Below are 27187 nucleotides of genomic sequence, written 5' to 3' on the forward strand. Positions count from 1 at the left end.
AGGGAGAGCTCTGCAGTTCACCTTCTGGCCTCTGGAGGAAACACACTGACCCTGGCCCTCCCCCTGCCCATCTCCCCTCTCCACCTCCTCTCCACCTCCTCTCCACTTGCACGATTTATGACCTACAGGGTCGGCCCAGGGTTGCTCGGTTTGAGGACATTTGCAAATCTAGTTGTGGTGGCGATGCGCTGTTAGCATGTTTGTAGGTGTGCGAATGTGCACCTTCTGAATGAAATCACGCGTAAAGAAAGCTATTGTCAAGGAGGATGAGACCTTAGTGCTGCCTGGGGAAAAGGGCAGTGGTGATTTCTATCCTGGGCTCAGAAAGTGAGCACAGGCACATCCCCACATAATCCAGTATGACAGAGTTTGAAGGGAGAAAGACTGACAGATCCAGAATAAAAATCAAGGGAAAATGGAATAAGATGACTGAATGAGGGAGGAGTAGTTGGAGCTGTGCTGCATACTGATGGTGTCGCTCCTTTGTCCATTTTTATTATAATGGAACTTTTGCATGGTCAGATCACTCTTTGAATCTTTTTGAGAGGATGTTGAGTGCTGGGAAGGCAGCTAAATGGCTCAATAAGCCCATTATTTTTATAGGCTGCCATGTTGAACTACCATGTTTCTGCAGTAGCGCAGAACAGACAAACCAAAGGGTAGCTCTAGGTCGGGTCTTTCATGGTTTCTTGTATGCTTACTGCCCACCATGAGGAGAGACCAAAAACGGAGCTAAAAGAAAGTAAAATTTTACTTACATTCACTGGGTGACCAGAAACCTGACTCGTAATGTTGCTCTATGTCTGCAACATTAGCATGCGTCAATGGTTAACTGTTTTTTTAAAATATACTTAATAATGACTTTCTATTGGGAAAATATGTCAGTTTTGTGTTTTTATCTTTTTCCACAAAAAAATCAATGCAGCTTTTAAGACTAAACAAATAATGTATTGAAAGTAAGAATACTCACCTATTGATACTTATATCTTTTCACCATGTGGGTTGTTTTCTAAGATTTCCTTTATTGCATATTGTATTGCGGCATAGTTTTGTGATTGATTGTGGCTTAGTTTGATATAAGTAGGCTTTGTCTCCATGAAATCCTTTGAGGCATGAATAAGATAAAGGGATATATACATAAACTTGACATGGCTTAATGATAAACCATAAACAAAATGCATTTTTAAATGGCACAACAGTGAGCCACACGCATTGGAGATGGCAGGTAGGAATACTGAAATATGGCTTATTGTCGCTGATGCTAAGTGAAAGCAATCAAGGAGAATTGGCGGCATACGGTATGAGAGGTGAGGGTTGAGTTGTGGAATATTATTGCTGAGGAGCTGAGTCAAAGGGCCATTCGCTGTATGGAGATGAGAAGGGGATGAAGGTCGCTCCTCATCCATAACAGATGATTCATAGTCTGCCCTGACCTTTAATACCTGGACTTACCTCTCTCTCTACCCACCATCTCCTGCAGAGCTCCACTGCAAGGAGAGTTCAAATATATGCTGTTCAAAGCAAAACACATTCACAATGCATGTGTTCACATGTGCTGTGCAAACACTAGGCTAGCAAATGCACCCATGCAGATATTCACGTGTGTGTGTGTGTGTGTGTGTGTGTGTGTGTGTGTGTGTGTGTGTGTGTGTGTGTGTGTGTGATTCGTGGATACACATTAATAACACACGTTTGCAAGCACCAAATGTCAAAAGTTCACTGAGGCACCCTGCTCACATCTAATGTGACAAATAACTTCTTCCTCCAGTTGCATTGTTCTAATCCCTTTAGTGGGCTCTGGAATGGAAATATAATTACATTTCTGTGGTGCAGTGCCTTTGATAAGACAGCCGCTTGCTGAGCTGAATGTCTAACTGAGTTGGATGCCTCTCCGAAGCCCTCTCCTCTCTCCACTTTACTTCCCTCCCTTACTCAGACCTCTCCATCTCTTCTCTCTTTCCTCTCTCTCGCATACTCTCTTTCACGTTTTTCTCCTTTCTCCTTTTTGTTCTCTCACCCCCACTCGCTCTCTCTGTCATCTCCAAAAGCTCATTCTGCCTCTCTCTCTCACCCGCCCAGGTATTGCGGTGGATAAAAGAGGTGTTGTCTACTTCGTTGATGGCACCACCATTCAGAAGATTAATGAGAAGGGTTTGCTCTCCACTGTGATTGGCTCAAACGGACTGATGTCGACGCAGCCACTAAGCTGTGATGCACGCATGGACATTAGCCAGGTAAGCTAATAATGCAGTCGAGGTTAAATAACTTGTAGAAAGCATAGGCTTCATCCTCACCATTTGAGTGTTGTTTAGAAAATCTGCAGTAATATAAGACTCCGGCATGTGTTTTGTGTCAACTAATTAAGAGTAATTACAACAAAAAGGCGACAGGTCAGAAATAAGTATTTGTTTGTTGTTTGTTACAGTCAGTGATTGCTTTGTCAATCTAAATTGCCTGGCCTCTTGCCTCTTCCATAGAAACACTATCTGTCTTCTTAAAGGTGTATGTGTGTGTGTTTCAAGTTCAACTTTATTTGTCCCCAAAGCACACATTTATGGTTTTGCAACATAAAAAACAAAAATAAAACCCAAAACAAACATGAAATCACATTAGTCAGAATAACACAGACTCAGGCTGAGCAGTGCTGCACCAATGAACAAGCATAATCATCAAAACAGCAATAAGAACAATACAATGATGACTATCCTGTCATCGCTCTACGAAAAGTATCACCAGCAAAACATTACAGTCAAAATACGGTAAATAAACAGAATCATCCAGCGGCAAACAACAATCAGAAATCAGCATAAACATCAAACAAACAACAAAGCCCAAACAAAGTATGACCAGCATAGCAATACAATTGAGATACATCAACAAAAACGTCCAACGGCAACAACATAATCAGAAATCAGCATAAGTATCACTCTACAAGTAGGCCTACATACTCGTGGCAGGAAAGCCTCCTCCTTTTCCTTGCATTGAGGAGAGGCTTTGGAGATATAGGAGTGTTTGTATCTGTTTGTCTTGACTGAGGGAAATCTAAAGCGGGTGCCGGAGGGTTGAAGCTCCTGAGGAACAGGGTCGGTACAGTCAGACAGGATGAAATTTACCCTCTTGACCACCTGACTGACCACACAGAACAGACAGGCTGCTCTGCTGGACACCTGTAATTTTGCTGCTTGAATTCACCTAGCCAGTGCATTCTTGGATTGATATTTAGACTGCCATACTAACAGATGAAGGAAAATGATTATGATGATGATTTCTGTGTGTGTGTGTGTGTGTGTGTGGAGAGAGAGAGAGAGAGAGAGAGAGAGAGAGAGAGAGACAGTGTGGTGGAGACCAAAGACAGCTACCGCACAGATTTGATCAGTCAGCCTTCAGATCACACTGCTGACTTATATCAGGCCTATTAGAGCAGAAGATGAATTATAGATGAACTGCTGGCTCTATAGAGGGATCTCTGCCCACACATAGAAAGGCAAGCGCCTGTGTATGTGTGTGTGAATATGCGTGTTCAGCCTAGGTGAATTCCCAGAGGTGCTCTTATATGTCTTTAAAGGGGCCCATGCTACCTCACAGACCTCTGTTTGTTAGTTATCGGCCTCTGCAGCACATCTGATCGCATCCAGTTGCATTTATCCTCCATCTGTGTTTGTTCTTAAAAACTGCTGTGACCTCAATGTGGCACCAGTATTGATGGAAACCTCTGTAGCTACATTGAGACAAACATCACTGCAGTCATTTATGCTACATGATCAGCAAAGTGTTGGCTTTAGTTTTTAGATTGAAGTCGATCTGAATTCTCACTTTTTGTATAAGGAAATATAAACTACAGTGTAGCTATTGCGAATATTTTTCCATTTTTCAAAAGAGGATGAAAGTTTTTTGGTACATCTTTGTGGAAACAGCATCTAGGCTTCAACTTCTGTAGCTACTGACTGGAGCACTGTATATCCTACAAACATTGATACAATACCTTTTTTCCCCCCCTTTTTCAACAAGCCCTCATACAGTAGTGTTGGCTTTCAACTGTTAGCAATTTTAGCAGTTTATCCCTTTACTACATTCAACATTTGGGATGTGTCATTGTGCTGTTAAAGGTCCAGTGTGTAGGATTTAGTGGTATCTAATGGTGAAGTTGCAGATTGAAGTTGCAGAGTAGTGAACACTAGGATTGTATATGATGACCTGGGAATGAGAACTAGCTGTGAAATGTGTAGGAGAAACTACGGCAACTCACGTAAAACGACAAAGGCCCTATCTACATGCAGTGTTTGATTTATCAGGCTAAATATCTGGTTGTGTCGGAGACGACGCATGCAATGAGCTACAGCCAGTGAGAGCTGACAGGGGTTGCCTCTCGCTCCAGCACCAGACAGGAAGCAGCAAGCGGGCACTTACTTTGGTAACAACTCCTCAGATACTGACACACATATAATGGACGGTGAATTCATGTTGTGAGTGGGTGTTCAATTCAGTGTGTGTCTGATCCACCAGCCATAATTTATATTAATGAGAAATCTTAATTTTTGAAAAGGTCCGTCTCTCCTTCCCACACTCTTTTCCCACCGAAAGACACAACTTATATATTATGCTTGAAATAATATTTTTTTAATTTGTATTATTTATTATTATTTCAGTTTCAGTTTGACTGAAGCAAGCGTAGCTCTCTGTGCAGCTCAGCTTAACTTGCAAAAGTGATCGCCTGCCATCACTGCAAAGTTCGATATTATGAGCAGGAGAGATTTGATGCTTGTCCTCTTTGGCTAAGGACAGAATGAGTCCTGCTTGATGAATCTCTCTACCTCTTAAAATGGAATTTCACAGTGAGCCCCCTTCTCTCTCATTTGACAGAGCCTATAATTGGACATGTCAGTGGCAATTTAACATGATCCATTTATTTACCAATCCATCGCCAGAGTCATCAATCACCTCGATGATCCCTCAGACGCACCACCTTGTCTCTATAGCTCACAGTTTGACTGTTTGTTTGTGTGAGATAGACAGTGATGTGGGTGGCTGTGCGCTAGTGCAGGTTTTGTCTGTTTTTGACCCCCACACTGTCAGCGGGCATGGTGAGCTATTTGAGCAGGCGGCAATCATGGTTATTGGCTGACATTTGGAACAGTGCCGAGGCGTGCTGGTGTGAGTCTTGAATAAACACAGGGAAGGCTCCCTGCCCGCCGCTGACCTTTGCATGAGCAGGGAGGGTCAGAAGGCCTAATGCTATGTTATTAAGGAGATATTATTTGTATCACCTGTAACTGTCTCCTGTGGGTGATACCCCCCAATGGCTTGCTTGTTCTTTTGTTTTAATTTTTGATAGAAATACGGTTATATATAGTCTGTGTTTGTGTACACGTGTGTGTCATTCCACAGGTGCGTCTGGAGTGGCCAACAGACCTGGCTATCAACCCGCTGGACAACTCCCTCTACATCCTGGACAACAACATTGTCCTACAGGTAGAGAAACAGCCCTAAACACACACAAAACACACGTTTACCAGGGAATGAATTCTAAACCTGTTTCCTATTCAAGCTTGTGCTTTTTGTTGAGAGATACTGGCACTATACGTAGCAGAGGAAGAAAGAGTAATGAAATATTTCTCACAAATTGCAGTGCTGTCACTTAAGGTGCATTTAGAGTGAGTGAGGCTGCTAACATAAAAGAAAAGAAAAGAGAACCTTGTTAAAAATATATCATGCTATCAAGAGTCTGCAGAAGTTGTTTTTAAGAAAATGTCACTCAGGTTTTGCTTATTACCAAACACTACCAAATTTAATGAATTGCCTGTTTGAGTGTGTATCTTATAAAAACGTAATGAGTCATTAGATGATTTAGGCTTAGGTTTGATGATGTCTGATGCACTGGATCAACAAAGATATATTGTTGGTGGCTGATTCCATTGACTAGTCCAAAATAATTACAGCAGTTGTAATTATTTATTTTCTGTCTCTTTTATACATGATGGTGTTTTTTTTCCCACATCAGGTATCAGAAAATCTTCAGGTGCGTATTGTGGCTGGTCGCCCTATCCACTGCCAGGTTCCAGGTATTGACCACCACCTGGTGAGGTGGGCCGCAGTGCGAGCTACCCTTGAGGCTGCCAAAGCCATCGCCCTGTCCCACCTGGGCACACTGTTCATCGCCGAGACAGATGAGAGGCGCATCAACCGCATCCAACAGGTAACTCTGTCACTACAAATACAGAGTTATTTTCAGCCTATTTTTAGCCCGAGATGCTCTGATTGTAGGGCAGCCACCAATGAATTAATGTATTTAAAACTGAGCTGCCATCAGGTTCCCAGTTTTAGAACCTTTTTTAAAGAAAGTTCTTACATAAAGCCACAACTTTCCTCACACTGAAGAGTTATCCATTTTTTATATCAATTTGTGATAATAATTCGTGAAGTTACAGAAGATTTACTTATGCTCGATATATTGCTCGATACCACTAGTTACTAATGTCAAATGTAATTGGCTATTTTCCCGTGGCCACTGATTCATTACACCCTACTATATTTCACTACACCCTCCACTCTCCATCTGCACCGGCGTCACTCTGTGAATGCTAACAGAGCAAGGGGCCCTGGCAAGAGGGTGTCTGCATTTCTTGCGAAACTGACAGGAACAGTTGCAATTGACACCAACAATCCATCTGGCCTTATGACACTAATTCACACTCATGCTTGTTGCACAATAAGTTCCACTGTCAGGTTGTTTGCTGTGGTCACAGATGCTTTGCAGGACTGAAGTGTTCAGAATCTGCCTCTCACATGTGACTTTACAAAACTCTGATGCATCCAAAAAAATAACCTAAAAGCATGTTTTCATTTCAGGAAAAACATTTTTTTTTTGTCCATTAGCTAGCAGCATGCTATAACAGGCCAAAAGCATTTGGGCACCACAAATATATTGCCTGCTGGACTCAATCAATAGTCCCTTTGTGGTCAGCAGCACCACGTTGAGTCCATGTGGAGGCAGACAGGAACATAAAATGCCTTTTTGATGGAGACCAGGAAGTCATGTTTGAAAGGGCAATGAAAAATCTCTCTTTTTTTTTCTGTATCTGTCAAAACTATTTCATTTTTGTTATTTCCAGGCCCATATTTATCTTGCATCTCAGAATCGTTCACACGGAAAGTCAAACGAGAGCTAAAGAAAATCCTTCTGCCTCAGAGTAGGATGTGAGAGTTACTCATGATGGTTCCTACGCACACTCTCAGCAACAAGTAGAACTTCTCCTGTGAGAATGAACCATTTTATGACACTCAACCATAAAATAAAATTAATGATGATGTGTTGCAGTTTTTCTCAGCAGTTCTGATGTGCAATCAACACATTCAAGAATCTGACAGGCTGATGCAGATACAATGTAAAGCAGGAAGAACTAAATTAAATACAGAACTGTGTCACTTGTAAGACAAACTAGCTGCACACAGGTACAGACTGACAATGTATTTGATACCTGATAAAAAAAAGACACACAAATTAACCGCTACATTTAATCTTAAATGGCTGATACCAGCTGCATCTTGTACTGTTTAGCCAGCAAGTCTTTTTTTTCTGTATAATAAGCCCTATTAAATGTGAACGTGCCTTGGCCGCATTAAGTATTTAGGCAATGCTTTGATACTGCTGTTGGTCTGCTCTCATGGTCCAGGCACGTCTGTCTGTCCGTCACAAGCACCCGAAACATTTGGCCATAACATCAAGTACCACACATGCATAACCAATATGTGTTGAATTTAATTTTTTATCTTGTATAGAGGAATGAAAGTTATTGAATATGCATGGCATTGGAGCTTTGAGGTGCATTAAAATCACAATAATTGCATCCCAAATGTGTTAGATTGTTTTCCGTAAGTCCACATTGCAAAAACCTGTTTTCTGTGAAGTGGGTATATTTTGGAGCCTTTACAGCATACAACTCACACATTTTAAATTCAATCAATGTTTTTGTAGGAGGCAGTTATTTTAAATCAAAAGCTCTTCTTTCTATATTTTACTACCTCTGGAATGTGAAAACATGTTTGTCCTATCACCTCCTGCTGGGGACTCAAAACTGATTAGGCCAACTCTGAAATTCTGGAGTATTTTCCTAAGACAAGTTGATGAAATTTTACTTTCACTCCTAAGCCTACAATTAGAACTAAATGTGTGGATTTGTTTAGCCAGTCCAGATTTATTTTCTACTCTGATATGCTCAATAAAAAGATTTGCAAACGCCAAGCTAGTTAGCACCATAGGAATATTGCAGATAGTAATGTTATTCTAAATATGATGATATAATTTTTTTTATATATAACAGCCACAGCTACATATAGAACCTTTAAGTAGCTTTAGATGTGCTATACACACATCAGAGTGGTACTGTCATCCTTCTCTCGGCAAAGAAAGCAAATATAGGCCAAATAATTCAAAATACAGAATAGCTTCTAAAACACACTGAAAATCAGCTTTCCCTAAGGGATAATAAAGTTGATTAAAATTAAAAATCCAAATCAAGCATATCTTCCCCAATCATCTTCCAACAATGCATGTTCCCCTTGGAGCATTTTAAAAAGCATCATTCCTCCAAGATACATCAAACTGTTGGTGGAGCAGATATCACCTTCATTTATAGCACTCTCCATCAGGACAACAAAGCCCCTTTTAGGCAAAACACTGAAGATTCATAATTCTTTTGTTTTCCTACAGTTAAAAAAAGGCATCAGAGATATCATCTTAGATGGTTTGGTTAGACAAACACTGCCAAATAAATTGTCGTCATTTTCCTCTTACTTCTTTTTAATGTCATTTCCAGTTCGAGTATTTATGAAACGCCATCATTATCTTGTTTGTCGTACAGATTAGACATAACAAAGGCTGTTGTTGAACATTATCTTCTCTTGAACAATAATCTCCTACAGCATTTTGTAGCCGTGTGTGACTTTTTTTTAACAATTCACAGGTGTCAACCAATGGGGAGATATCTGTTATCTCTGGAGCCCCCACGGACTGTGACTGTAAGATAGACCCCAACTGTGACTGTTTCTCTGGTGGGTCATCACACACACACACACAAACACACACACACACACACACACACACACACACACACACACACACACACACACACACACACACACACACTATGTTGAGTGTAGGATTAAGTAATGTGAGAGTATTAGATTATGTCTAATAGGATGACAATACTAAAAACAACATGTAACTGCTCTTAAAAGTCATATTAGATAATATCTTACTTGGCCTGATTCAGAAGTAAGGAAACAAAACAAAAGGCAATTTTAAAAGCTTCGACATAACTTAAATGAATTGAAATAGTCAGTGTATCTTGATATTGAGTGATTAAATCTCGCTGTCTGTGTGTCCCTGCTGGCAAATGATTTTATTAGCAAAGCTTGAGAAGAGCTTTTTCTTTCTTGTCTGTCTCTTCCACTGTTTTCTTCTCTACTTGAAGGTGTCTAAATTATTTTATTTAGATGGAATTTTAATATCTAAGAATGGTTGTTTTGACTCTCCTTGAAAAATAATAAAAAACTATGATAATGACGGGTATGTAAACAATGACAATATATAGGAAAGAAATGACTACGATGTCACAGTGGAAACGTAAGTGAATGTAATATGGCTGTGTGCATGTGTGTGATGAGTATACAGAAAGTGTGTGTGTGTGTGTGTGTGTGTGTGTGTATATATATATATGAGGGAATGTATTTGTATTTGCATTCATGGAAAGGCTCCATCTTCACAAAAACCTCCAGCTAAATTTCTGTAGGAACCTAAAGAAGTGAAACCTTTCAAATCCATTCAAATTACAGGCAAGAGAAAAAGCTGTCGTCTAGCCACTGAAGGTTTTAACTGGTTGGTGTATCATGGAAGGGCACCTGAAATGTAATAAAGGGAAGAGGGAAAGGACCAAACAAATAAGCAGATGTTCTTTTGACAGTTAGGCCATGCTTTCATTGTAAGTGTCAGAGGATGTGATTTTATCATTTAATTCTGCTCATAAAAATCAGTCGCTTTTCTATTCAAAATGGAGGGAAGTGTCTCTACCATGCCACAAGCCAATGGGCTGTAACCATCCCTATTTCTTGGGTTGTACTTTGCATATTTTCAATCATGTCTTGCTGTTAACAGATGATTACTCTCTTCAGAGGTTTTCCGTTTCCATTTCTTCACCGTAGACACTCACACAGTGTCTTTGAACATGCGCACATATGTGAGCACACAACCGCAAATACAAACAGACATGAGAACACACACACACAAAAACAGACACACACACATAATGCGCATGCTGTCAAGAGATAAACTGCCACCCTGCTGCCTGCACAGACCCATCAGAGGCCCCAGGCCTACTGCTGACAGCATCTAAAGGGCTTCACCCGGCTGTTATCCTGCTGAGCTACCAAAGAAATCTGAATGCATTGAGTCACCCACTACTACCGTCTGATAAGGCTGAGGTCACTATCAAGGGGGTTACCAACTCCATTGGGAAGCTACGATATCCCAACAAGTCCAAGTCCTGAGCTGGACTGATAAATGCTTAAGCGGCACCATGTGATCTTCATATTTTGCAAAGCTTGTGTATACCAGTGGTGACTTCTCTCTTTCTCTAAAGAATAATTTGTATTGCTCAGTGTGTTTATAACCGAGGGCGCCTTGACTTCTGCCATTTTTTTGATAAAGAGTTCTCATTGAAATAATGTCTTCTTGTTTCTCTTATCAGGAGATGGAGGCTACGCTCGTGACGCTCGTCTCAAAGCCCCCTCCTCTCTGGCCGTGGCCCCCAATGGCACACTGTACATTGCTGATCTGGGCAACATCCGGATCAGAGCTGTCAGTCCCAACCAGCCTCAGCCCAGCCCAGCCGGACTGGTGGAGATCAGCTCCCCACTGGATCAGGAACTCTATCTCTTCAGCCAGGTACACACTGCCTGAGCTATGTGTATAGAACATGCGCATTTGCATGTTAAATATCTAGATACTTCAGTATAAGATCTTTGTATGAACATGATTACTGTCCTAATACATGAATTTGTATGAATTTTGTGCCTCAGTAGTTAGAGTGGGTTATGTAATAAGAAAGTTGGCAGTTCGATCATGTTGAAGTGTCCTTGGGCAAGATGCTATGCCATCGGTGTGTGAGTGTATGTGATTTGGATTAGTTCGTTTCTGATGAGCAGTTGGCATGGCAGGCCTCAGTGTATGAATGTGTGTGAATGGTTGAACGTGACATCCACTGTAAAGCACTTTAAGTGGTTGGAAGACTACGAAGGCACCATATCCATCCAGTACAAAGATTTACACATTACTAAATGAAAACAGGTTGAACCACACAAACTAGTTCTTACATAGAGACTGGTTGTTACTAAATATTTATACCCAGTAACTGCCTGGTGTAGTGCTGAGAAGTTAACTGAACTAACTGACAAAGCTGATGTTAGCTTGCTAAAGTGACTTGTTTAGAGTGAAGAGTAAAAGAGGTAAGGCACTTTAATAATGATGCAACTTGGGATGATTTTAAATTACATTTCACAATATAACTTAAATTACAAAACTTCATGGTAGACTTAATGACCAAATAACTTCAAGGTTAGGATGATCAGATATTTTTAGATTTTCTCATTCTGAAATGTATGACAACGAACTCTAAACACATATTCTCCATATATGCAATTAGAAATTAAAAAAACATATTTACAAAGGATTAGAAGTTTGATGCTCCACTAAAATAGTTATGCTACAAGTTGTGATGCTATAATGACTTCCTGTTTATATAGTTACTTAAGTTTTAATGGTGCAACATAATTTAGTAATAATCTATTTTGAAACTACAGTGGCTAGTTAGTACTAGAACTTACAGAGGACTTTACACTCAAACTTATTAATATATACACAGATAGCAGCTGCAACCCAATACCAACAACTGTCTTTCTTTTTCCCATGACAGAATGGCTCTCACATGTACACCAAACATCTGATCACAGGCCAGTACCTGTACAACTTTTCTTACGGCACAGACGGCCAGCTGTCTGGACTGATATGTCGCGACGGCCATGGGCTCCAGGTGAGGAGAGATGCTCACGGAGTGCCTCTCTGGCTGGCACTACCTGGTGGACAGGTGTACTGGCTGTCTCTTAGCAACAGTGGAACACTGAGAAAGGTGTCAGCCCAAGGCCATGACATCGCCCACATCACTTACCATGGCAACACGGGTCTCCTAGCAACCAAGAGTGATGAGAACAGTTGGACCACTGTTTATGAGTAAGACTACAGTTTTCTTTCTGTGCTCATTGTTCTCTTGTTTATTCTCTCTTTCTGTCTGTCTTTTCTTTCTTTCTTTCTTTCTTTCTTTCTTTCTTTCTTTCTTTCTTTCTTTCTTTCTTTCTTTCTCTCTGTTTTCCTTTCTTCTCTGTTTCACTTTTCCTTTTAGTCATGGTTGGTTGCTTCACATGAATGTATGTATGGACAGGGCATTGCATATATGTGCATGTGTATTAACGTGAGACAGAGTTTGTATTTGCGGTGTGAAATTTGAGTGCCATCTGGTGGTGAGTAGTGCATCTCTGTAGGACTTTTTTCTTCTTTCAGTTTAGTCTCAGCTTAAGTGACTGATTAGCTGAAGGACATCTTTGCAACCCTTTGATCACACACGTTTAGTATCACACATATAGTACACACACAAAAACACATCTGTCTGAATTATTCACCACTGCCGACCGAGTCTCTGTCTCAAATTCCACAGCTGGATAATTACACATATAAATCAAAGTTGACACTTACTCCGTGCCAATGTTTGTATATGAGAGGGGAAAACAGAGTGATAGTGAGAATGCGTATGTATATCTACGTGCTCATTTGTGTGTATGGCTGCCTTCATTTGTCCAACAGTGACAGTTATCTGTGTGTGTTTGTGCTTGTACACCATTGTCTTTTTGTTTATTCTCCAAGGTACAACAGCGAGGGCCGTGTGACCAACATCACACTCCCCACTGGTGAGGTGAGCGGTTTCCATGGCAACCTTGAGCGCTGGTCTCGGGTAGAGGTGGAGGCGTCCAATCGTGAGAACTTCGTCACCAGTACTAACCTGTCTGCAAGTGACACCATCTACACGTTCAGACAAGGTATAGCGTCATGATGCACTGTGTGTTTTTTTCACTACTCATAGGTCAGCAGGAACATAACATTAACTGTGGTGAGACAAAGGAGTTTACACAGAGCCAGAATATGGGGGAAGAAATGTAATGTCCCTATGTATTCACTGGTTGACAGGCAGGAAAGATTATAGCCTCTCCACAATGCATCTACCCCCATCTCGTTTACCACAAACATGCCGCAAGGCCGTTTATGACTCATCTGGGGGGGACTAAAGCATAGACAGTGTACACAGATGTGTACGGAGGGCAGACCGTGAGGTTATAGTGTTGATTAAACATTTATGACTGGCAAACTGCAATAATGGCTGTTATTCTGGTCAGGTCAGACACACTGACCTGTGTTTCTCCCTCTTCATCGGCTGCACTGGATGTGTGCGCAGGAGATTCACAGCTTTGAAAAAGTATTTATCCCTTTCTATAAATAATTCACATATGGATCTAATATGACCTCTTTACATAACCAGACAAATGGGCAGTGAAAAAAAATTTGCTTTTTTTTTTATTTACAAAAAAGAGGCAGATCCTACTGACGTGTGAAAAGTCTTAACGACTGCAGGAAAAAATGGAAAAGAGGGCAGAGATGAGAAGAGGAGAAAATGAGTGTGGAGTGGAGAAGCCGCTCATGGGAGCAGTTTCTTCTCATGTCATCCCTTTAATTGCTTTCTAGCAGTTGTCACAATGACAGGACTGCAGGGAGAGAAAAGCTGCTCCAACACACACAAATACACTTGCACACAGGCAGGCATGTGTGCGGTGCTACAGTATGACAGAGCTGCCAGGGAAGAGTTGAAATGACCCTCTATTTTAGACCCCCCACCCACCCAACCCGCCCCCCTTCCCTTTTACCATCACCACCCACAAATTCAGTGTGTCTTTTTCTGCCTCTGAGGCAACAATAACCATATGTACAGAAAGAGGTTTTATAGCAGTGGAGGGGATAGAAGTTACTATCCTGTTTATTAGCCGTGTTAAGTTTTATGATTAAAATATAGTTTTTTTTTATTAATTGTGTTTTAGAAATAGTAATGGCTTGATACAAAGTGCTATTGGCATGTGTAAAAATCCTGTATAAAACATTGCTCGAGCAATACAGAAAATGAAAGAAGAGTTGCTGAGAGACCTCTGCAATGTGTGAAAAACTGTCATGGCCAAACACCTTTTCTTTACACACTTCTTTCTTACTTTCTTTATCTCTCTCTCTAGCTGTCTCTCTTCCTCTTTTTGTTTCTGTCTCTCACTATCCGTCTATCTGTCTCTCTTTCTCAATAGATTACCGTTTTCTAAAGCTACAATAGCACATATAGTCCAGGGCTTATGTTGCAGAGAAAATGTAAAAACACTCAGCGTCGCAAATTTAGCAATTAATTCAAACAAAAGACACACACAAAAAGCCAGACTTGTATTCATGGCATTCATGTACTCAAGCTCCTGTACACCATAGATTTCTCTCAAGATTGTTTTTATGAGACACTGACTGATGTTTTTTCACACTTTTTCATGTGTTGCTGCTCCCTGTGTGCATGTGTGGTTTTATGTTCTATTTTGTCTGTGTTCGTCTCTGTACGTGTGTGACCCACCATACGATCACACCTGCCCCTCCACCCTCAGACCACGCTCAGAGTTCATACAGAGTCAGCGCTGACGGTTCGTTCCTTGTGTCACTGGCAAGTGGGATGGAGCTGTCACTCAGCACGGAGCCCCTTCTCCCCGGAGGCGTTGGGGGAGGAGTCAGTCCCACGGCCAGCCGCTGTAACATCAGTCTGCCTGGAGACCACGCCCCCAGCCTGATAGAGTGGAGGCAGAGGAAGGAGCAGAGCAAGACTAACTACAGCACTTATGAACGCAGGCTCAGGGTAAATTACTAAATCACCAACTTTTTCTTCATCCAGCTCAGATAATAAAGAAAACACAGTCTTCTAAATGTGTCAACACCACCCAAATACTACGAAAACTGGTGTGAGTAGGCCACATTACAACACATCGGCCACATCTTCAAAGTATGCAGAGGTAACAAAAAGTTGTGCAATCTGACCTTAATACACTCCCTCAAAAGTGGCACTTTTGTTTTGAGCAAAAACTGAAAGCCCTTTTAACTGTATGGTTTGGTGTTAAGAAACATGGTAGATGTTTTGACTGATTAGCAGCGTCTGATAGGTCAAATGACTCTTAACCTGTTAGCTGTACTTTCCACTACAACACCTCTTCTCTTTTTCCTTGGCACAAAAAGTACACCACACAAACAGAATATTTCAGGAAATAGGAAAGGACATTTTATCTGATGTGCACTAATTAATTAGCAATCCCCAGGACTCAGTTCTTCACTTGTTCACATGGCAATTTATTGTTATATTATGCAGGTCCAGTTTTCTCTAAATGTCACAATTAAACTAATGAAATCTCTGCTTGTCTCAGACATGTCCCTTCATTTATATTTGCATGTCTGTGGCCTTATATAGAATTTATGATGATGATAAAGCAATAAAATTAAAAGGTTTTATTTTGTTCTCCCCTGTAGCTGACATTTTAATGATTTTCCTTTCAGGCACATAACAGAAACCTGCTGTCCATAGACTTTGATCAGAACACCAGAGTAGGGAAGATTTATGATGACCACAGGAAATTCACCCTCCACATCCAGTATGACTCACTGGGCCGCCCCGTGGTCTGGTCTCCCAGTAGTAAATACACTGAAGTAAACATCAGCTATTCTGGTGGGGGACTGTTGTCGGCCATCTACCGCGGGGAATGGTCTGAGCGGCTGGAGTATGAGAACGACAGGGTGGTGTCCCGAGCGTGGGTCAACGGCAAGATCTGGAGCTACACGTACGCAGACAGAGTGAGTGCCGTACTTCTACGAACATGTTCAGAGGTGATGTGAGAGACAGTATCTCTCTGTATCATGCTGAGATTTGTTTGATGTGTTCACTCCCGGTTGTTTTTGTCTTTGCTGTTAGCACCAATCTAACACATCTGCTCTATCTTTGTTTGCTGCTTCAAGGTTACTGCAGTTACCTGAAATCAAAACTAACACTAAAACGATGAAATGTGCTTCCGGTATATGAGATGAAAGTGAGACATTTTTAACAGATTAAAATAATTTACAGTGCTATACTAGCACCAGTGTTTTAATGTGTGTTTCATCCCTTTGAGGCAGCCATTGGTTTCATTCATTTTGGTTATCTATGAAAATCAATTTGCAGTGGGGAGATTAGGCCTGCTTTACATTTTCTCAAAGTTCAATTAGTGTGCAGACTTTTTATATTAATCTGTACTTATACTGTAGCTGCATGATTACACAACAGTACCAAAGCTTTAAGAGCAGCAAAAGCAGACAAGATGTTTATTGCGATGAATTATATAACTCAAGTAAGTTTCAAGGCTCTGTACCTTGGTTTTCATAGAGTGGTGAAAGAAAAAGAAGCAGTGGTTTCCTGAAAGTGGGTTTTACACTTAACATTCACCATGCTTTGAAAAATGAATAGGTTTAATGTGCAGTTCATGTTACTTTTAGTAAATGGAATAAAACATGCAGAGAGGTGGGTTCTTGAAAGTGTGAGACAAAGCTGAAAGCTACCAGTAGCTAATAATTTTCGTCCTTGTAATTAATTGAAATATATAATGGAATGATATTCGGCCTGAAATATATTTAGTGTCATCTTTTGGTGCAAGACAAAATTAGAGTGTAAATGAGCTTATATTACAGAACCATCTAGGAATTAATAATACCTACATGTATTATTAATGCATTAATATTATACCTTACAGTTAAATTGTAGAGTATTTTTATACAACATTGTTTTACTGCAGTTCAAACAGTTCAAATAGCTACAAGACTGCAGACACAGATTACTATAAAGCTTGCCTTAAAAGTAAAACAGTAAGAATTGTCGCAGTCGTATAAAGAACCCAGAGGTCCAATTATGCCAGTTTTTTCATTTTGTTTTACCTAAGTTTTAAGAATTAAATAGCCTTCAATGACCAACTGAAAAATCAAAGGTCCTCAAGGTTGCTTCTGAAGTGGCCATACAAAGTTTTCACAGAATGACATAAATAAAAAAATACACCAGACAGAGAAAGAAAACGCTTGTTAAACCAAAGAGCTACAGTATTCTAACTCTGCTGTGCATCTGTCTGTCTTTCCTGCAGTCCATTATGCTGCTCCTGCATAGCCAGCGGCGCTACGTCTTTGAATACGACCAAACGGACCGTCTGGTTGCCGTGACGATGCCCAGCATGGTGAAGCACACCCTGCAGTCGCTACTGTCCATCGGTTACTACAGGAACATATACACTCCTCCTGACAGCCAGTCCTCCTTCATGCAGGACTACACCCTGGATGGTCGGCTGCTGAGGACGCAGTACTTAGGAACAGGACGCAGTGTCATCTACAGGTACGACGCAGATCACAGAAATATTATTGGCTGTTGGTTTTATCAGTTCATTTAGGAAGGCAACGCAGTGTGGAGGAGATGACTGACAACACCACCGGTTTGATTTTGATGAAACTTGGAGGCATAATGCATCTTGGCACTATATTCAGCCATATAAAAACATAACACTGATTGGCTTGATGAAGGTGCTATAATTAAAGGCTCATCTCAGAAATGTAAAAGCCCTATTACAGCTCTACGTCTAGCTCACACAAAACGTGCCACACACACACATCCAGCTGTCCTTACAAATTACACTGATTGGACTAATGGGAAGACTGATTAAAGGTCACATTTTTTTATCATCACACTAAGTCAGACACCACTGATCTGATTTTGATGAAAGTTAGAGGACTGATTCGGGCAATGTTCTTGTATTTAACATTTGTAGTACTCATTGGCTCGATGGGGATACTACAGTATAATAAACGGTCCCATTTTCAAGATTTCAAAGGCCATAACTGCCACAGAAGCTGGTCTGGTTTTGATGAAATGCTAAATGCAACTTGTTCCTTAATGGCTCAAGAGATCTCTGTATTATTCATCAAGTATAGCACATTTACTTATATTGATTTACAAATGATGCTGTTTTTTGTCTTACTACAAACGTCACAACTTACTAATTTATCACCTATTCTATAAATTGTTCTTTTCTTCATTCTACTTTCTTTCTTTTTTTTTTCAAGGTATACACCAGCGGCGCGGCTCTCGGAGGTGGTTTATGACTCCACCCTGGTGACCTTCACTTACGATGACGCCTCTGGCACTGTCAAGACCATTCATCTCACCCATAATGGCTTCATAAGCTCCATACGATACAGACAGACAGGTACATATACACATGCGCTCCCGGCACGTAGGCGCTAAAAAGACCAACAGCCACAAATTTAACATATTTATAATGTGCAAAGAGTCAACTTTAATTGAGTCATTTAAAAGGATCTATCTGAGCATAAAAAGGGTCTTGTGAGCACAACTCAAAGCCTCTGTATTGGACGAGACTGCACGATCATACATTTCAAGCCAGATTTCTTGAGTGGTATCAAACTCTGTAGTCTGGCTTTGACTCAGTCGTGGTGCTATTTCATCTGAGACTGAGGCAGCCACAGTTAGAAGTGTGAATAGGGCTGAGCATGTTCGAGTGGAAGAGACTGTGGTCTACCGCAGCTGTAAATATAAGACCACCCCCTGGGCTCTGAGCCGTGCTTTCTCTTCCCCACCTCCGCAACCATGCTGCCTGATCAAAGTTATCAAGTGATTTTATGAATATAAAATAATATGTGGTAGGCTAGGTGTGGGTATGCATTTGTGTACCCGCTTGCATGTGAACACTTGTCTGCATTTATTCATTTCTGCATGGGACAGGAAATGGTAAAATCTTACTCGAGGCCATCAATTACAACCCTAACAATGTGACAATTGTTTCACTTATGAGTCAGAAAATTAGTTGGAAAGACATTGTACTTCATAAATTGCCGTATTATCCAGTAATGGCATGACCATCAATGGGCCCCTTTAGCTGTGGCAGCAGATATGTTCGGATACCGTCATTGTTAATGCAGTTCACCAATTCCCTCAAGTTACAGAGTCTTTCCAGGGTCATTGACAGCGCTCTCATCTCTGCTGCTGGTTGACTTCACATTGCTTTGTGATTGGCTCGCCATGATCAGGTGTCACTAATCTGCGAGGCACAGCTGTGTGTGCGGGTGTGTGTGTGGGTGTGTGTTTATCGCTTTGCCCTCACTGTGAATAGACTCTCACCTTCCTTTAACTGATCTCATTTCAGCAGAACAAACGGAGTCTTGGAGAGAGGAGAGATAGTGGTAATTGTCCCTTGAGAAGAGACAAGGAAGAGTAGGGACCACAAAAAGGAGAGACAGGGATATAGAGAGGTAGGTGAGGGAGAAGAGAAAGAGAAAAGGAGAGGGAAAGATGACAGCTTGGGAAAGTGACAGCTATAGAAGCGAGACGAACAGACTGTGAGTTCCCTAGGGCTGTAGAAAAGCCTCCACATCATTCTCAGTGCTTCTGCCATTTTCCCATTAGCGCAGGTTTAGAATCAACATTCCACAGAAAATAAAAATAGAAGATGTAATGCTGATCCAGCTCTCTACAGTCTCCAAAGCTAGACACTTAGTCATTTTAACTGCAATCAGAGTCATCTCAAATAGCACCATAATGGTGTTTCATTAGCAGGCCTTTTTCCAAATGGACGATGAGCTGTAGTAGCTAGCAGCAGAGGTGATGAATGGTGTTGTTAAAGTTGATGTTCTGACATTAAGGAGCACATTGGCCCATCATGGCTATTGTCTTTAGATTTCATTATCTCTCCATATTAAAGGTCACCACTGGAAATGCCATAGAGGTGTGGGGATAGTTAAGATTGAATAGATTGCACTGCGTGTGTCTTTGTTAATGATGTTGAATTAGCCCTTCATTTGAATTAATTAGGCAGGCTTGAACGGGTAGCATGATGGCCAACTGTGAGGGCCTTGTGTGCAAATACATGCGTGGCATATGTATAGTTCATTCAAATGCTAATGTGTGTTTCTGAAATTTGAACATCAGTGAATTCTCACATGAAACCACTCTTGATTCCTCTACGTAGGTCCCCTGACAAGTCGGCAAATCTTCCGCTTTAGCGAGGAAGGCTTGGTCAACGCCAGGTTTGACTACAGCTACAACAACTTCAGAGTGACTAGTATGCAGGCAGTCATCAATGAAACCCCTCTTCCCATTGATCTGTATCGTTATGTCGACGTATCCGGACGGGTTGAGCAGTTTGGCAAGTTCAGCGTCATCTTTTACGACCTCAACCAGGTAGGCAGAAAACTGTAAACTAAATCCACATAAATTAGGATACATTTAAGTTTTAGTTCAAATTGTATTGTAAAGTTAGCAAGTAGCTGGCAAGCATAGACCAAAACAAAGCTAAAAGGAGAATGAATATGTATTGTTAAGTGCCTAAAAACATGAAAAATGACTGGACAATGCTTGACAAATTAATACTTAAGTTACTTCATATCTGCTGGATGTGCAAATTGGCAACTGTTTTCTTTGTTTTTCTTCAGTCTTTGTAAGGTGACGAAATATATGCTTTAAAACAACCAGATGTAACGCTGCATGAAGCCCTTCAGCTTGATTTTAAATGTTTGCTTTCAGGTGCATAGCTAACCCATCTTATTCGCTATTGTCTAGGTGATCACCACCCACCTGATGAAACACACCAAGGTGTTTAATTCCTACGGCCAGGTGGTAGAGGTCCAGTATGAGATCCTTAAATCCATCGCCTACTGGATGACCATCCAGTATGACTCTGCAGGACGCACAACCACCTGTGACATCAGGGTGGGCGTGGACAACAACGTGACTCGCTACACTTACGAATACGACGCAGACAGCCAGCTGCAAAGTGCCTCGGTTAATGAGCGGCCTCAGTGGCGCTACAGTTACGACCTCAACGGCAACATTAACCTGCTCAGCCATGGGACCAGTGCTAGGTAAGTGCCTACCAGCAATACATTTTACAGCAAATGGTATATCATTACTGTGTCAAAACAAGTGTAATGCATGTGTTGCTATCCAATTTTCTGACTTGCTAGCAGCCTGAGATGGCAATGACAGTGTGTCAACTTTTGTCTGAATGGATTACCATGAAATATTGTACAGACATTCACGGCCCTTAGACGATGAATTCTATTGACTTTAGTGATCCCTTGACTTCTCTTCTTTCTTTCCATCATGAGGTTGATGTTTGATGGATTGCCGTGCATTAATGTCTCAGAATGAATTTCTATCACTTTAGTGATGCCTTAACTTTTCTTGTACCGCCATCATCAGGTCCAGTTGACCAATTGCCAGAAGAACTGGCATTCCTCTCACCCTTAGCCGTACTCTGTGTTTAGTGCTCGTTAGCAAATGTTAGCAAGCTGGAATGCTAAACTAAGATGTTGAACATCAAGCAGTGTCAGTGGTTTGAAGATATTTTAAGCAACTTTTACAACAACATAAAGTAAAGTAAAATTTCATTTGCTCAGAAAGTGATAAATTAAAAAAAGTGATATCGTGGTATTGTGCTATTTGAGCTTGATGCCAACATCAGCAGTAGTTGTTGGCTCAGAATACTGCTGTACACCCTCACACAGCTGCTAGCATGATCGTAGACTTTCAGTCTTGTTCATGTATAAATGTTAGACATAGTTTACAGCAGTATTACAGTATATCTGTTTGGATTGATTCCAGGCTGACGCCACTGCGCTACGACCAGAGAGATCGCATCACACACCTCGGTGAGTTACAGTACAGCGTGGACGACGATGGCTTCCTCCGCCAGCGAGCGAATGACCTGTTCGACTACAACTCCAACGGCCTGCTGAATCGCGTCTTCAACCGAGTGACTGAGCGAACCATGTGGTATCGCTACGATGGGCTGGGCCGGCGTGTGGCCACCAAGAGCAGCCAGGGCGAGCAGCTGCAGTTCTTTTATGCTGATCTGTCACACCCCACCAGGGTCAGCCACTTGTACAACCACAGCAGCAACCTGATCACGTCGCTGTACTACGACCTGCAGGGCCATCTCATCGCCATGGAGCTGAGCAGTGGGGAGGAGTATTATGTAGCCTGCGACAGCGTGGGGAGTCCAAGGGCAGTGTTCTCTAGCAAGGGGCGGCTGGTCAAAGAGATCCTCTACACCCCTTATGGAGAGGTCTACCAGGACACCAACCCTGACTTCCAGCTTGTCATCGGCTTCCACGGAGGCTTGTACGATCCTCTGACACGACTGGTCCATTTGGGCAGGCGGGATTATGACACACTAGCCGGTCGGTGGACTTCGCCTAATCACGAACTGTGGGGGGAGCTGAGTAAAGAGCCGAAGCCGTTTAACTTGTACGCCTTCAAGAATAACTGCCCAGTTGGGAGAGTGGAGGAGGTGACACAGTTTACCACAGGTGAGCTACACACACGCATACACACACTCAGTGACCGACTGACTCACGTGAGCTACCACATTACAGCTCTCATGCAGATACAGACAGATATTTCACACGGCAGCACACTCCGACAACACGGGAAACATCTGCCATAAAGAGTGAGTGAACAGGGCTCACAGCTAACCACAGGTGAGCTGCGTGGCAGAGAGAGAAGATGTGACAGACAGAATGTACCGGCAACAATGGGACAGCCATGCCTCTGATCAGCTTGTTTTTAACACAGGCTGTTATGTTTTGTTCCCTCTGTCTGTCAAGAACACACTGTTTCCCCGAGAGACAAAATAGAAACTCAAGCAAGGGAAAGAGATGGAATAGGAGAGTAGGAGAATGAATACAGGATGTCGGTGGGGGCGCATGTCCTTCTGGTTAATGGAACATTCATTTGGCCTGTCACGTTTTCCTGCAGCAGGATTGTTTATTACAGAATGAATCTGTTTGTCAGGGAAACACCAGCGAACCATCTCTGACACATACTGTATTACACTCATATATTGTGTGATTTCCTGTACAAGGTGTTTTTTTCTCTGGCCTTATGACATTTTGTTTGCTTCACAGTATACACATTATTTTCTAACTTTCTCCGTCTGTGCAATGTTTCTTTCTGTGTGTATGTGTGTGTCCAGACATTGGTAGCTGGCTGCAGCTATTTGGCTTCCAGCTTCATAATGTTGTCCCAGGTTTTCCAAAGCCTGATGTGGGCAGAATGGAACAAACATACGAACTGATGAAGACTCAGACCAAGACACAGAACTGGGACTCAAGCAAGGTGAGCTTTCAATCAGGTTTTTTGTTGTATTTTTTATGCCTTTTGATTATCTTTCTTTAGATACATATACTATGATGACTCATTTTAAACTTTGTGGTGTATAAATACTGGAAATGTAGCTACTGGCTAACACCTATCATTTAAAGCCACAGTTCACAGAGCTTATCGGGTGTAATAACCAACAGCCGTTTTAGCCAGCTGGTTAAATTTGGTTTCAGTTGTTGAGCTTCCTTAAAAGGACGACAATAAAATATGACATTTTAAATTAAATTTGACATGAAATTAAAGTGTTGATGGAAAAAAGGAGTTTTGAAAAAGGACAATTAAAATGAGAATGTTTGTAATGAAATAAAAATTAACTCCAGTAAAACTTTGTTGATCAGTAGAAAGAAAATTAACACTTTTGATAATTAATACATTGTCATCAAAGTCACTTCTGTAAAAAATTACCTGGTTCCAGCTTCCTAAATGTGAGTATTTGCTGCTTTTACGCATTTCATATCATCGTAAATTGAACATCTAAGATTGGACTGAGTCAATTAAACAAATAGAAAATTGTCAGATTAATCAGTTATGACGAATTAATGTTGTTAGTTGCAAAACAATAACCTCAATAATTAGATTTTGTTAGTTTTTAATTAATTTGCTTGAGTTTATTTATTTGGATATACTTTTGCAACATTTGATGTAGCCCAATGTTATAATTTAAAAAAGAATATTCCCAGCTGTAATAGACGTTATTTACCACAGACGTTTTGATGAGTCATATCTGAACCATTAACAACGTCTCTAAGTTTCCTAGTAAGCTGTGACAGAATGACAGTGAGCCAGCATGGGCAATACCAGGACCCTGAAACGGAAGTAGCTAAATTAAATTTGGCCATCATTAATGTCCTTATTTACTTCTTTGCGTTTTCCTACTGTGACATGTCAAAATGTCTTCTGTGGAAAAGGCTTGTTGTGTACGTGTCCAGTAAGCTATTGGAACATACAAATGGAACAGAGCCATCATTAATGTTATTAGATACATCTGTGTTGTTGACTCTCACAGTTGAGCCTCTGACTTTACATTACATGTTATATCTCTATATAAAATGTTATATATTTTTTGTTGTGCATTCAAATGTAATTTTTTGCCAACCAGTTGTACTCTTTGTCCCAGGTGGTTCTGGGAATCCAGTGTGAGCTCCGGAGACAGCTGAGGAGTTTCATCTCTCTGGAAAGGTTACCTCTAGTGTCAGAGCCTGTAGGCTCAACTTGCCACAGACCGTCACGCCCTCCTCCCTTCGGCTCTCGACCCTCTCTTCTCGGCCCCAGCATCCGGTTTGCAGTCTCCCATGGCCGGGTCAGCGCCGAAGTCATTGGTGTGGCTAGTGAGGACAGCCGCCGCGTGGCAGCCATTTTAAACGGTGCCATCCACCTGAGCGGGCTGAGCTTCACCGTGCATGGCTGTGACACCCATCATTTCCTCCAGTCCCGGCCAATCGAAGAAGACCTCGCTCTGGGCTTGGGAGTTGGGGGGCGCATCCTAGAGAGCGGGGTGAACGTGAGTGTGTCTCAGATGAGCGCCATGGTGAACGGCAGGACTCGACGATTCGCTGATATCACTCTTCAGCAGGGGGCACTGTGCTTGTGTGTGCGCTACGGAGGGAACGAGGAGGAGGAAAGGGCGCGGGTGAGAGAGGAGGCGAGGAAGAGAGCAGTGGAGGGGGCGTGGGAGAAGGAGAGGAAGAGGGTGGATTTAGGGGACGCAGGGAGCAGGGCATGGAGCGAGGCAGAGAAGCAGCAGCTTCTGTCAGGAGGACTTGTTCAGGGTTACGACGGCTACTACTCCCTGCCTATAGAGCAGCAGCCGGAGCTGTCCGACTGCCCCTCCAACATCCACTTTATGACACTGAGCGAGGTGGGGGGCAGGTAACAGAGACATGTGAGCAGCCCCCCACCCCACCAAAGACTGCCTGTTTCTACTCTACTCTGATTTGTTCTACTGTTTCTATACTGTATCAAAAAAAAAGAAGACGACGACAGAAGAAGAAGAACAAGAAGAGAGATTGGGGGAAAAAAATATTTCCAAATGCCTTTAATTGTGACAAAATGATGGTATTTTATTATTATCGTCCAGTTTCTCCAATTTCTAACAGTGGCACAAGCAGTGTGGTTTGGCTGTGGCTTTGCTTTTTGTATCCTGACTGGCCTGGGACTGACCGACCCACCGACCGACCAACTGACTGACTGACTCACTGACTGACCGATGGACTGACTGTCTGTCATTTGCTGTTTCAACACTGTTCATCATTTTGGACTCTGTTCAAATTCATTGAAGTGTAGAGATGAAGACTTTAGGATTGCCAGTGAATAATCCTCTTCATGACTCAAATCAAGAGCTCTCCGGTTGCCATTTGAGTTCCTACATGGTTTACCTCGGATATACTATCGTTTACATATTGTGTAAGAGAGGCCTTGTCGACTCTGACACTCCCCTTTAGAGAAGGAAGCCTCTCCTGGTTTCCAGCCTCTGGTGTGCTCCAACAGTAGTTTGTATGAGTGTGTATACTAAAATCAAGAATGTACATAGCCAGTGCTTTCACACTGAAAAAAGTGCTCAACTGGAAATTCTGTTGTTCATAAGTAAGTGTCAGTATTGTTAATCAATAGAAAAACAGTTACATTTTTGCAAAGAATTATACATGGCTATAGTAAATATTCTCGCTGAAAAATCTGACTTTATTGGGTTACAATGCTGATTAAAGTTATTATGTGTGAATTACCAGATTGTTCCATGGGATTTTGTAGGGATTGTTGCTTATTATTTCTCTCTGCGTCTGCTCTCTCTCTCTCTCTCTCTCTCTCTCTCTCTCTCTCTCTCTCTCTCTCTCTCGCGCGTCCTCTCTGTCTCTGCGCCTTCCCTCCACACATTTGTTGTGCACTCTTTGTTCTTGTTTCTCCGAGTTTGTAACTTTCAAATCTGTGCTGTCATTATCACCCATCATTATGGCTCAAACTGAGATATGCATGAGAAACCTGCGTCTGTCAGAAGAGAAGAAGAAGAAGAAGAAGGAGGAGGAGGAGGAAGAGGAGAAGAAGAGAGAGAGAGAGAGAGAGAAAAAAAGCACAGAGGAAGGGAAAAAGAAATGTGACAGCTGAGGCTCAGTGAGTGGGTGGTGAGTGCAGAAGGGGCAGGACCTGGAGTTGGCTGTGCTGTTCTCTACAGCTTGTCTCCTCTCATTAGGAAATGCCAATCAGACTACATGTGAACCACTTCCAAGACTCTCTCCCCCAAAAAAAGTTTAAAAAGAAAGTAAAGAAGTTTGTTTGTTTTTCTTTCTTTTTTTTTTTTTTTAATCTAGCTACCACTAATCCACCTCCCCGTCCGTCTGCCTATCCCCCACTCGCCTCCCTCCCACCGTCATTCCACCATCTGCCCACCATTAATTGTTTGTGTTTCTCTCCTGGGCTGCGGATGACAGAGCCACACAATGCATATGTTCTGACTGCAAGCAGGTGATATACGTTCCCGACTAGCACTCTGCTGATCAGCTGCGATGCACCTTCCCTTCTAAACCATATGCTCCTTGAGATACTGTCCAACCTCATCTCAGTGGTGAAAAGATGGAGGGTCCGGTTGCTAGGAGACCGCTGCACTGAAGAATTGTCTGGGTTGAATGGATGCTCTCTCGTTCTCCTTCTCTCTCTCTTTCTCCTTCTCTCTCTCTCTCTCATTTTTTTCAAGAGGAGCCAATAATGTCAATCAGATGAATGACAGACTTTTCCCCCCTCTCTAGCAGTCAGCATTCTCTCCATGGAAATCAGTACTTCAATATGTCAAA

General features: G+C 41.8%; 1 protein-coding gene across 1 annotated transcript in view; it reads left to right on the forward strand.

The window, feature by feature from the left end:
• tenm1 (teneurin transmembrane protein 1) overlaps positions 1-26127 on the forward strand; it is a 165170-nt gene extending 139043 nt beyond the window's left edge. The window contains exons 23-38 of the mRNA XM_051419664.1: positions 2080-2234; positions 5386-5469; positions 5999-6193; positions 8961-9048; positions 10743-10939; positions 11967-12280; positions 12968-13140; positions 14782-15026; positions 15716-16009; positions 17320-17564; positions 18290-18432; positions 20212-20423; positions 20802-21103; positions 21846-22552; positions 23218-23360; positions 24523-26127. Of these exons, the coding sequence (XP_051275624.1) occupies positions 2080-2234; positions 5386-5469; positions 5999-6193; positions 8961-9048; positions 10743-10939; positions 11967-12280; positions 12968-13140; positions 14782-15026; positions 15716-16009; positions 17320-17564; positions 18290-18432; positions 20212-20423; positions 20802-21103; positions 21846-22552; positions 23218-23360; positions 24523-25278 (4253 nt within the window). The 3' untranslated portion in view covers positions 25279-26127. The remainder of the gene's footprint in view (positions 1-2079; positions 2235-5385; positions 5470-5998; positions 6194-8960; positions 9049-10742; positions 10940-11966; positions 12281-12967; positions 13141-14781; positions 15027-15715; positions 16010-17319; positions 17565-18289; positions 18433-20211; positions 20424-20801; positions 21104-21845; positions 22553-23217; positions 23361-24522) is intronic.
• The last annotated feature ends 1060 nt before the right edge of the window (positions 26128-27187 follow it).

Source organism: Dicentrarchus labrax, unplaced genomic scaffold, assembly GCF_905237075.1.
Source record: "Dicentrarchus labrax unplaced genomic scaffold, dlabrax2021, whole genome shotgun sequence".
NCBI classification, from domain to species: domain Eukaryota; kingdom Metazoa; phylum Chordata; class Actinopteri; family Moronidae; genus Dicentrarchus; species Dicentrarchus labrax.